Here is a 12,455-nt window from a genome sequence, read left to right on the forward strand (position 1 = left end):
ACGGAAGAACGTTCTGGAACTCTAACGCATAAGGTCACAGAGCTCTCCTACTTAGCGCGAATCCCCAAAGCATTTGGCGTTTTCCTTCTCCATTCAGACCAGGTTGCTACACGGAGTTTCCATTTAGAACAGAAAATCACAGGCAGAGATTAAAAAGTCAACAGGCTCCAAAACGACCCTGAGCTGTCCCGTTTACATTCATGTCATTTAAATACAAAAATAATAGTCGAATGTCCTTCAGCCCCTGGCTGGCTTGGCTGGACGCCTGCTTCTTGCAGGGGCTGCCTGTTTGCAGGTGGATCCCCGGCTGCCCGGTACCAGGGAGGTGGCTGGAGCCCCGGGAGGGTCACTCTCTGTGACAGTTCACCACGGCCAGGAAGTACACACAGAACTGTGCGTCAGAGTCAAGCTTTAGTTCTGCTTTTAAATAAAACGTATATTTATAAATATGCAATACTGCCGATACTAGCTGTCTATTGGAGGGGGGAGTGAGTCATCTCACTGGTGGAGACTGGTCTATGTAAACAGAAAAAAGAAATTGGAGAGGTGTTTTTTTTTGTTTTTTTTTTCTTTGTGCTTGATTTTTGTTTTTTTAAAGGTTTTCCCTCCAACCGGTGAAGAGAAAAATGTCTAATGGTGTAATTGGAGCATCAGTCCCTCCAACGGAAGCAGGCTGCCAGGTATGACTTGGAGAATGACCTAACTGTCAACGGTTGGAAAGATTAACAGGCTACAGAAAAACCAAAAAAAGTGAAAAACCAAAAAAAACAACGCAACTGAGCATTCATGGTTAAAACATGTTTTACTAAAAATGCTTCATTTGTCTAAGTAGACACTTCATGGAAAACAAGTAGACAGAGTGTGGCTAGTGAACTAACATACAGTGTCTATACCACAGACTGAGGTACAGCGGGTATGTGTCACTGTGTCCTAAGCCATGTGTGTCCCTTGGGAAGTGCTGCACTGGGCGGGGTCCAGGGGATCCAGTGGCCAGCAGGCCAGAGGGGCCATGGAAGCGTGGCAACCGTGATCTGGGGAAAAGAAACCGTCCTTCACCAAGTAGTCTGCCTGCCTGTCAGGGGAGCCCTTCCTGCTCTGCAGAGACAAGGCTACCCTCACATCGGAAGACCCGGCTAAGGGGACAGGGCGGAGACGGGGACAACGCAAGCCACCGTCTGACTCAGCTCCTGGAGCGGGATGCAGAGTTGTCTTTGTAACCTGTCCTCAGCTGATACTGCTGTGAGGGATTCCTGACCTGGGCCAGCCGACGGGCCACCCACAGCCTTGCACGGGCTGGCTCGGGGCCGTCGGCAGGATGGAGGCCACCAAGCAAGACCTTCCCCTACTGGGCTGCGGGGCTGCCCTCTCCAATGTCTCCATCTCTGTCACCATGGAAACCCACTCGACACGGAAGCAGACCAATCAGGTGCCACTTCCTCTTAGGTCCTCTGATCCACTGGAGGAGGGAGGGCAGCCCTGCCAGGCCAGCACCACTGCAGAGGGGGTAAGGCAGTGATGGCCCTAGAACAGGCTGGAAGGGCTGCAGCTGGGCCAGGCGGCCTGGTGTCCACCATGGGTGGGTGGTGGGTACCCACTGTGTCTCAGGCAGGCGGGCCTGCGGCCAACTACAGGCAACCACTCAGCCCTGCGTGGTGTTTTCCAAGGAACAAGCCACCTGCAGTGTGCAGGGCACAGCACGTGGAGTCAGGTGACAGCACGAGAAGGGGCACGTGCTCAGCGCAGGGGCTGGCTGACCACGCCGCCTGCCTGGCCACAGAGCATGCCACGTGCCTACCACAGGAACACCTTTTGTATCAAAAAAGCTTCCAAGGAAACTGGGGAGGGCTAGGGTGCCGGTTGCCTGGGAGTGACCTGCAGAAGGTGGGCACCACCCTCTGCAAACAGCCTCTGGGGCTACCCCTTCGCAACTGTCTTTGCATCTTGCACAGACTGAAAAGCCACGGCCCCTCTTGCCATAAGCTGAATACAATATTGAAAACAAGGAGTGCAAAAAAGGGATCAATACAAAAAAGTAAACATATCAGTTTTAATTGTCAAGATTATTCCAGGGCGAGAGTTCATTTCCCATCACTTCTCTCCAGCTCGTGTGCCTCCACGGCCCAGCCAAGACCATCATTCCAGTTTATGCTCGAGTCTGCTGTCTTCCGACCTCCCCGACGAGGCCAGCGAGAGGGGCGCGGCCCTGCTGGATCTGCAGCGGCACAGCATCGTCAAGTCCAACAAACCAGTCGCTCGTGGTCGGTGAGCGCCGAACGCACCCAACTTGCTCCGAGCCCCGAGGTGCAGACAGACGTGTGTTCTGAACGATGCACAGACCTCTTCACTCCAGTGTCAGCGTCCTCCAGCCTGCAGCCAGGGTAGACCTGAGGTCATAAGGCCACGCGGATGCAGTGGTGCTTCAGTCTGCAAGGCAGGACCCCTTTGTTCAGCTGGTAAAAGTCAACAAGCTGGATCAGGTCAGAGAATTTGGTGTTCCCGTCGTCAAGGCTGAAGAAGGTCTGCCCGTCATCCTCGCACTAGAGAGACACAAGAAGACCTGCCAAGTCAGAGGCCACAGCTCTGGGACAGAACAGGCCCCAGAGTCAGGATCAGTGCTGTCCACCCGTAGTGAGGCTCTAAGGGACACACGTGGAGCTGGCGAGGTGAGCTAGAAGACGTCAGGGCGGGAGGTGAGGGGGCGAGGGGTTTGTGCTGGGTGCTGCCAGGTCCCTCAGCTGCCGGGCAGAGAAGGTCCCCTGCTCCTGAGCTGGTCATGGGCAAGAGCCCCAAGCTCCTCCTGGCTCATGTGCTCATGAGGGTGAGGTTGACCAGTTAGCCTGTGAGTGTCCACGCACTCAGCACACCCCACGGAGGAGGAGGGTGAGGTTGACCAGTTAGCCTGTGAGTGTCCACGCACTCAGCACACCCCACGGAGGAGGGTGAGGTTGACCAGTTAGCCTGTGAGTGTCCGTGCACTCGGCACACCCCACGGAGGAGGGTGAGGTTGACCAGTTAACCTGTAAGTGTCCATGCACTCAGCACACCCCACGGAGGAGGGTGAGGTTGACCAGTTAACCTGTAAGTGTCCATGCACTCAGCACACCCCACGGAGGAGGGTGAGGTTGACCAGTTAACCTGTGAGTGTCCGAGCACTCAGCACACCCCACGGAGGAGGGTGAGGTTGACCAGTTAACCTGTGAGTGTCCGAGCACTCAGCACACCCCACGGAGGAGGGTGAGGTTGACCAGTTAACCTGTGAGTGTCCATGCACTCGGCACACCCCACGGAGGAGGGTGAGGTTGACCAGTTAACCTGTGAGTGTCCGTGCACTCGGCACACCCCATGGAGGAGGAGGGTGAGGTTGACCAGTTAACCTGTGAGTGTCCACGCATACAGCATGCTCGTGTAAGAGTACACAGCCCTGGGCTCTCACAGTAGGACCCCAGGCAACCTCCTTCACCCCTCTGACGTTCACTTTGCTCTATTACAAAGCAAATGTTGGATTACTCTAAGGGATTAATGAGATCATGTAGGAGAAGAACCTGGCCCAGGTCATGGAATATCTGGTAGCTATTTTTCTTAAAATGGAGGACATCTACAATATCTCCCAGAAATGAATTCACATCGATTTTAACTGAATGAATTTTGAGATCAATGACTGCAATACACTGCGGTCAGGAAAGTTGCCCTGCACTGTTCACACAGAGGAAGTTAGCCTTAAACCTGTGTCGACGCATAAACTAAGAACCACTTCTTAATCCACAAACTCTGGAGCCCCAAGCACACCCACAGCCTGTGTTTAAGCCCTGAGGTTGCATTCTCGTTGCTACACTTCTCAAGTTCCTGTCTGTCTGATAATTCTAGGATTTGGGGTTATTTGGGACAATGGTATTACATATTCTGCTGGCCAGTACTTTTTCATTTTATTTCATATTTGAGGCTAAGAGAATAACATCTGGTCAATAATATAACGCAGCAGGAAAACAAAAAGGACTGTGGATGGGGCACTCTCCCGTGAACAACAGTCCCCAGGTTTGCTTATTACCATGTTTTATGGAATCTGTGAAGCCTGGGCTGTAACCCACAGTCTGTCCCTCCCGGTGGTCCAGGACAGGCCACTGAGAGCTGGGAGGGTCTCATTTTCCTCGTTTATACAGTGAGGGCATCGGGGACAGCAGGGAGCGACTTCAACAGACAGTGCCAGGCAGGCTGCTTGCCCCCAGGTCACCAAAGCCAGCCCTGCCTGCCCTTCCCGCTCCCGTTCATGCCTCCTGTGCCTGCATGACTCTCCAGACAGGCGGTATGAAGTCCTGGGCTCAAGCACCCTTGAAAAACGCCAGGTCCCACTACGTGAAACGGATGCATTTGGTTCAAGCCTTCTCAGGGTTTCACTCTGTAAAGGACAGACTTATATCTGGCCACCCTCGTTCAGCAGCATATTTCCCAGGTCCGGGTTCCAGAGGAAACATTTCACGAGAGCTGTTATTACCTGCAGAATTGACCACTTCTCTACAACCACATCTATACGTACAGTGTACATAAGACACTTGGTATTCATTTTGTGTATCTCAGCCCCAACGGGACTACACATTCTCGGAGGTGCTGACAACTGTCTCCCACACAACACCCAAATCGTGAACTAGAATCTGAACTTGGGCACATGGAAGAGGTCAGTTACATTCGGCAAATCGAACCATCATTCTTAAAGAGAGTCGTGTTGACAAATACATCATATTCAATAATGAGGAGAATCTGTTTTCTGATCCAAGGACCCAGTGGAAGGATTAACACTTCTCTTTGGGGGCCACGGGTCAGTTTTCTACAGGCTTCCTGAGTCCCCCTGGTCCATACAGCACAAATCAGACAAATCCTGAGATTAAGTGGCCAACAGCACGCGTCTGCACAGCCACACGTGATCCTTCCCGCACCAGGTCCTGGGCTAACAGCTCTGCTCTGTGTCTGCCCATCACCTGACCTTGCTCTTCCCATCGGGTGCTGTCTCGGGGGCACCTGTGAGCTACACAGGCGTGTCGGGGCCACAGTACAACGCCACCACTTTCAGTGTCCTTCTAGGGAAACACCGTTCCCAAGCTCAAAGAACCAACCTCTCAAGAAACTCCTGAAAGGATCTCACCGGTGAGCTTGAAACAGTCTGATGTTTCCTGTTTCATAGTCTGCTTAGTTGAGACCTTGAAAATTGCACTAAGAACAAAACCGGCACACAGAAGAATAAGAATTAGTGTGAAAAACATCAATACTTACAGGTAAGATCTGGAAATTTTTAATTTTCTGATGATGACACAACGTGAGGACAAACGCCTTTGGATTACTCTGGCTGTCACGGAGGAGAAAAAGCCTGGGAATGGAAAGAGTCAATTGACTGTTAATTCAGAAAGTCCAGACCGAATATATATATGAATCTGTATGTATATATGATGCTTCAGGAGGTTCGGGGAGCTGAGTGAGCTGTAGAGCTAGACCACCCTCCTCATCCAGACTGTGCTTTCTGTCACTCTCCACTGAAAGGAACCAGGGCTCCCTGGGGACATCGCACCTCTAGGGCTGAGGCAGGGAAGGTACAAGGTGACGCTGGTATACTTTGTGCCAGAAAATCAGGAAGCTGGCCCCAGAGGCAATGTGGCCAATCGGGGCGCCCAAGTACCTTAACAGAACGGATGGATTATAACCCACAGACCAAAACAAGAGTCCATGAGTCCGCACTGGCGTGATAAATGAATCACAGGGGAGGAACAAAAGCTCTTCCTAAGAGCAGAAAGCCAGCTAAATAAACAGAGGAGGATGATGAATTAGAAAACCACTATTTGGCCACTTGATTAAGGAGATCTTTAATAGATGCTGAAACCAGCATCTAAGTTTGATGAGAAACAGTATTTTCATAGTCTCAGCATCTACCGCCTAACGTTTATGACAGAGGGACACACAGTAACCTTCCAATAGAGAAACCTGGCGGATACCACCTTCAGGTATTCGAGTTACCACCACCAGGAATGAGACAATCCACCCCAGCACCTCCTGACGGGATGCAGTAAAGGTGACCCAGCGTCACCTCCAGGGAGTGAGCATACGGCCAAACCTGGCACGTTCTGTCCTCACTGGCTCCTCCAAGTGTCAAGACACAAAGGAAGACAGGACACGTGCAGGTCCAGGGCGGTGCTGAGGCCAAGAAGTTCTTTTCCTTGTTGATGAAGGACGCAGCAAGGACCCCTGGTAAAATCTAAGTGGATGTCAGGTGACCGAACCGCATTCACGTTAATTTCCTACGTTTTATAATGATACTGTGGCTGCCTAAGAGAAGTCCTTGTTTTGAGAAATTTTATATTGAAATAATTACAACTGACTCCTAAACGGTTCTGATAAAAAAATGAGAGCGAGAACACGACAAAGCAAAGGTGCTACAAGGTTCACGACTCAGGTGCCCAGGTGACACGTACACAGGAGAATCCATTATATGATTCTTGCAAATTTTCTACATTTTGAAATTACATCAGGAAGTCTACAAATAATAAGTGATGGCCAGGCTGTGGAGAGAAGGGAAGCCTCCTGCACCGTTGGTGGGAATGTAAATTGGTGCAGCCACTGTGCAGAACAGGATGGAGGGTCCTTAAATACTAAAAATAGAGCGACCCTGTGCTCTAGCAATTCTACTCCTGGACACATATAGATGGAAAAAATGAAAACACTGATTTGAAAAGATACACGCACCCCAACGTTCACTGCAGCAGTAGTTACAACAGCCAAGATATGGAAGCAGCCCAAGTACCCATCCACAGACGACGCTGTGGCACATACACACATATATACAATGCAGTGTTACTCGGCCATGACAAAGGATGAAGTTCTGCCATTTGCAGAAACGTGGATGGACTACAGAGTATCAGTGAAATACATCAGACAGAGAAAGACAAGCGCTGTATGGTATCACTTGTATGTGGAATCTAAAAACTAATCCAGATGAATACATATGCAAAGCAGAAACAGACTCAGAGACAGAGAGGACAAAGTCGTCGTTACCAAAAGGGGAGAGGGAAGGAGGAGGGACAAATTAGGGGTATGGGATTAGCAGATACAAACTACTATGTATAAAACAGATAAGTGACAGGGATGCACTGTGGAACACAGGGAATTATACCCATTATCTTGTAACAGCCTACAATGGAGTACAATCTGCAAAAAGACTGAATTGCTATGCTGGACAGCTGAACCCGACACGATATTGTAAATCAATTATACTCTAACTAAAAAATTACTTTAAAACTTAGAATAGCACCAAGAAGCATAAGTCATTGCTTTTACAATGATTCCAGAACAAATCTGGAATCAGATGGGAAGACCAAGTTATTCTTTAGAAAGGAAGAGGCCCTGATCCCAGAGACAAAGTAGAAATGTCCTGAGAGGAAACATACTTTAAAGGTATTAGACACCAAATGGTGGTAAACAGCTAAACCGTCAGTTTCTAGATTGTAATGTCAGAGGGAAGGCAGTTACATAAGCCTGGGAAATCCCATGTTATAAAAGGTAAAAACGGTTTATTTCACCACAGGACGTCTTGGAGGCGTTAGAATGTAGATATTCATCCCGACACCCTTAGGGCCCCAGCATGAGTTTTCCTATCTTACCTGACTCTTTACAGCACCTTTTACTACATACCAGCCCCTCTTTGATAGCATTTTGCAGGACACACCTTGGAGGTGTGAACCGGGATGCAACTGCACCGTTCGGCCAGGCGGGCGGGAGACATGGGGCCTCGGAGCTGGAGCCGGGCCCCTGTGTGATCCGCTCGGCGTCGGCGGAGCCCGAGGGCAGGAAGACGAGAGGGCCAGCTCCTCTCCTGGGCAGGGCTGCGCGTCTGCGCCTCCCAGTCCGCGCCCTTTTCTCCGAGTGTTTCACTAGCAGAAACCTGGGGATGGGCAGGGCTCAATCTTCCCGGAGGAGAAGCTGGGGCTGTGCTTCCTCACCTGAGCCCTCAATGAATCCCCTGATGCTTCCTTCTGAGCCCCAAGGAGGACGCTGCCTGCCTGCCTTCCAGTTTGGGGTGTGACCCGGGAGATCCTGAGGCTGCCCCGCCAGCTTGGGGTTACAGGTCCTGCCTAACGGTCGTCCACACGGAGGAAAGGGGGTAGGGCCTAGGAGTCAGCGAGATTCCTGGATCTGACACTCGCGAGCTTCAGATCACAGGCTGCTGCCCTGCCGGCCTCTCCTGCAGGACCATCTACACGCTCAGGGCTGTTGTGTAGTCAGTGTGGACACTGGAGACATTGGTGATCGCCACCGGCAAGCCACAGGCGCAGGGATTTCGGGGCAGGCCGGGGGATGGCTACTGCAGAGACCAGGCTGGGGGCTAACATGCCACGGATGCCTCTGCTTAGGTCATCAGAATGGAGCATGGAACGAAAGTGCTGAGGAATGTGAGGACTGGAGCCAAGGCTCACGTGTCCATTCACGAAAGCACAAAGGGGCTGAGGGAGATCAGAGCGATAGCACAGCTCAGGTGTGTGGCGGTCCTGGCACTGCACACACTGCCTCGCTCAGGACTCACAGTGGCCCTGTCACTGTCCCCATTTTACAGTGAGGGCAGCAGGGCCCCGAGAAGTCAGGCAACTTCTCCAAGGTCACACAGCCAGCAGAAACCAGGGAGGAGCGCCGGCACAGCAGGAGCAAGTGCGCAGGTGGTTCCTCCGTCGCCGGTGAGCACCCTACGCTCTTCTGAGCTGGCTGCGTTAGCCCTGGGGCGGCACCCCGCTCTGCCCCAGGGGAGGGAGAGCTGCAAAGAACTCAAGTCTTGACAAAGACGCTGCCTTCCACCCAGCGGAGGGGCCTCGGGCACGGACAGAGGGACCAGCTCATGACAGACAGGCACAGGGGACAAGAAGGGGGTGGCGGGGCTTGACCCTGAGTGTGAATGAGGCAGGGGCGGGACGGGGGGCACAGAGCCTTAAACGCCACAGGTCCCAACAGGAGCCCCGGGGGAAGATCCGCAGGGGGGCCCACAGCGCGGGACTGGCCCCTTGAAGAGCTCCTTCCGTCCCAGGCTCTGGGATGGTCTGTCAGCGGAAAGAGGGGAAGGAAGCGGGCAGCCAGCGAGTGCCGGCCCCGCGGCAGGCCCTGCAGGCCCGGGGGCGCGAGCGCAACACGCACACACGTACACGTGTGCACAGACCCGTGCTTGCACGCGTGCACAGGTCACCTGCGGGGGGCTGCCCGGACCCAGCGGACTTCAGAGCCGCCTCACGGGTTGACTGCAGGCTCTGCTGTCTCTTTCCGGCCCCCCTCACCCCAACTCCATCAGTGATTTGAGGCTAAAGGTCTAGGAAGCGGGGTTTTGTAACGGTTGTCCTGGCCTGCCTTCCAGCGCTGTTTTCTGCTTGTTGTCTGACTCTCTACGTTGGCTTCCCTCCATTACTCTGCAGGGAGGGGTAACGACTAGGAATTGATGATTTAATTCACCTTGTTTTCCCAGCACATTTCCGCCCTGCACAAGGGGATGAACGGACGACGTGGCATCACTGCAATGACAACTCAGGCCATGTCCCGTCACCCTGCCTTTTGGTTTGCTAGAGCGCCAGCAGCCGGATGTTGGGATTGAAAATGATAACCTTAGACGCAACTCAGACCCCAGGGAGGACAGAGAGAAACAAGGCAGGCGGGGGGAGGAAAGGTGGCAGGATGCCCGCACTTCTCACCAAGGCTGGACAGAGGCAACCTCACCAACTGGCGCTAGACTCCAGGAAAAGCTGAAAGACAAACACGGTTTGTCCGCCCCAGGCTCCCCTGCCCGAGGACAGCTCCTTTTAACGCAAAGTGGGCCGGCTGGGCCTGAGCTCACAACCACTGGGGAAGCTTCTTCAAAACACACTGGTCCCCCGCGTCCCCTTCCTGAGCCTGGATGTGTCAGTCCCTCAGGGATGTCGGTGCCACCGCCCTGGGCCCCAGGAGGGATGCTGTGGCCACGGCACCAAGTGACACGTCCTGTGGAACCTTCACTTCTCTGGCATTGTCAAAAGCAGCTCTTTTGCCCCTTTCCTGTTGGTCCATTTCTGTCCCCCTCTAATGTTAAAAGAACCTAATTATAGGAACGAATCACTAGGCAATTGAAACTAACTCCTGACCTATGCTCTCCTGAAGGCACACCGTGCCTTGTCTAACCTGCTGATTCTTTTCCTGGATAAAAAGAGGTAAGAATGAAGAATGAAGCAGTTAAAAAATGACTGGCTCTCTACCCTCAACAGCCCCCTTAGCAATACTGCAGGCAGATCACTTGGCAAGATAACAGCTGAAGAATCAGTCAGTCTGCATGCAGTGGAGAAGGATGCAGAACCCAACCTCCTGCTTCGATGACTCACTGGGATTCTTCCTCTCCACCTGACACCGTTTTTCCCTTTAAAAACTGTCATGGCTGAGCAGAATCTTCAGAGTTGGTCTTAGGACATGAGTCCACCTTCTCCCCAGATTGCTGGCTTTTCTTGTGATTAAAGCACCTTTCCTTTCTACTCACGCTTGCCTCTTGAATTACTTACTGGCTTATGACTTACGTCACCTGGTAAGCAAACCCACTTGGCTTCCTTGGAACGAATCTCACAGGTGATACGGTAAATGGGACACCACGAGAACATCTGAGGGCTCACTTTGGATAGGATTTAGGGCTGTAATGGGTAAGCATCTTGTCCTTGAAGCCCTGGAGACACACACAAACCTACAGGCAAAGAACATCACTAAGAGAGGAATTTCGGAGGGTAGGCTTTTCTCTCTTAGGCAGAAAGTTCAGAGGGGAAGCATCTTGTTTGTAGTCAGGAGGGGTCATCTCTAAGGCTCTAAAAGGGACTGTTCTATGATCAAGTGACATTTCAAATAAGTCGTTTGGAACAACTGTACAGCCACATGGGAAAAAAAATCAGATCCGTCCTTAAACAGTGCACCGGGATAAATAAATTCTGAACTGTACCTGGGATCTAAACGCACAAAAATGAACAAGCAAAAAAGGAGGAAGTAATCATGAAAAAAAAGGAAGGAAGGAAGGGAGCAGAGAAACAATACAAGCTCTAGAGGATAACATGAGCAAACTCCTTTGTGATTGAGAAGCAGGAAAAACTTATATGACTAAGACTCAAAAATCCAGAAAGATACAGGCTAAAGGACAGAAAAGATAAACTTGACCATACTTAGAAAAACTGTATAACCAAAACCCAAACCCCCATCAGCTAAGTCAAAAAGACAAAGGACAACCTGGGAAAAAAATGTTTGTAAAAAATGGATGTAGGGGCTTCCCTGGTGGCGCAGTGGTTAAGAATCCGCCTGCCAATGCAGGGGACACGGGTTCGATCCCTGGTCTGGGAAGATCCCACATGCCGCGGAGCAACTAAGCCCATGCGCCACAACTACTGAGCCTGCGTGCTAGAGCCCGCAAGCCACAACTACACCGCAATGAAGAGCAGCCCCCGCTCGCTGCAACTAGAGGAAGCCTGCGTGTAGCAACGAAGACCCAAAGCAGACAAAATTTAAAATAAATAAAATTAATTAAAAAAAACAGTATATACAAAAAAAATGGATGTAGAAAACTGGGCAAGTATGTACCAACAGTTCAGCAACACAAAAAGGATTGGAAATGAAACTGGCCCTTAATCATATGCTAGAGACCCAGCCTCCGTTCAACACTCCCACTTCTTCGAACTCACCGGCAAAGAGACACTAGCAAAAACACGAAGATGGGGCACAGTGTGTCATAACAGAAGCCTGGAAACAATGAGGCTCTATCGTGTGAAAGAGAACCCAGCAGGGGACAAGGAAGGGGGCAGCCCTCCTGGCCATCCCACCCCAGCACCCTCAGGCTGCAGCTACGCTCAGGGTTGGACCTCTGTGGCCAGTACACGCCCTCGCTAAGATGAGGCAGACTACAGAAACAAATGGGTTTTGCTTATATTCTTAAAAGGAAACAACAGAAGGATAAACAAACAAACACTGATGAAAATGTTTACCCATTGTCGAGTTGGGGGCAGAGGAGAGTCACCAGGCAAAGTACCTGGTTTTATAACTTTTGACTTTGGGACCAAGGCAATGTTATGTTTTACATAGTTTTAAAAGCAGCATGAAACGGAAGAGGAAATAAATCAGATCCGCTTAACAAAAATCAGAAACAGAGGAATGAACCTGAAGACGTGGCAGTTTGGTGGTGGAACCACGGAGAAGAAGTACCTTAAGGTTGGTACTTTAACATGACCTGCCTGGACTATTCCTTAAGGATTAAAAGGGCTGCAAAGAAGTGTAGTACTGAAGTAATATTATCAATATTTTCATGATGTGATATGGGGTACAGCAGACAAGTACAGAGTGAGGTAAAACAAGTAAGCGACTGTCATTAGTAAGATTTTTCAGAGGAAGAGAAGAGAGAGACAATACAATCAAAGGCGTACACACCCTGTAATTTTCCATTTGAATTGGCA

At 51.1% G+C, this 12,455-nt stretch overlaps 1 protein-coding gene across 7 annotated transcripts in view; it reads right to left on the reverse strand.

Moving 5' to 3' along the window:
* Positions 1–783: 783 nt before the first annotated feature.
* GRB10 (growth factor receptor bound protein 10) overlaps positions 784–12,455 on the reverse strand; it is a 196,824-nt gene continuing 185,152 nt past the window's right edge. For all 7 annotated transcript variants that reach the window (XM_079931693.1, XM_079931691.1, XM_079931690.1 and 4 more), the window contains 2 exons: positions 5,263–5,356; positions 784–2,537 (listed from right to left, as the gene is read on the reverse strand). In XM_079931693.1, the coding sequence (XP_079787819.1) occupies positions 2,391–2,537; positions 5,263–5,356 (241 nt within the window). In that variant the 3' untranslated portion in view covers positions 784–2,390. The remainder of the gene's footprint in view (positions 2,538–5,262; positions 5,357–12,455) is intronic.

This window comes from Stenella coeruleoalba, assembly GCF_951394435.1.
Source record: "Stenella coeruleoalba genome assembly, chromosome: 9".
NCBI lineage: Eukaryota > Metazoa > Chordata > Mammalia > Artiodactyla > Delphinidae > Stenella > Stenella coeruleoalba.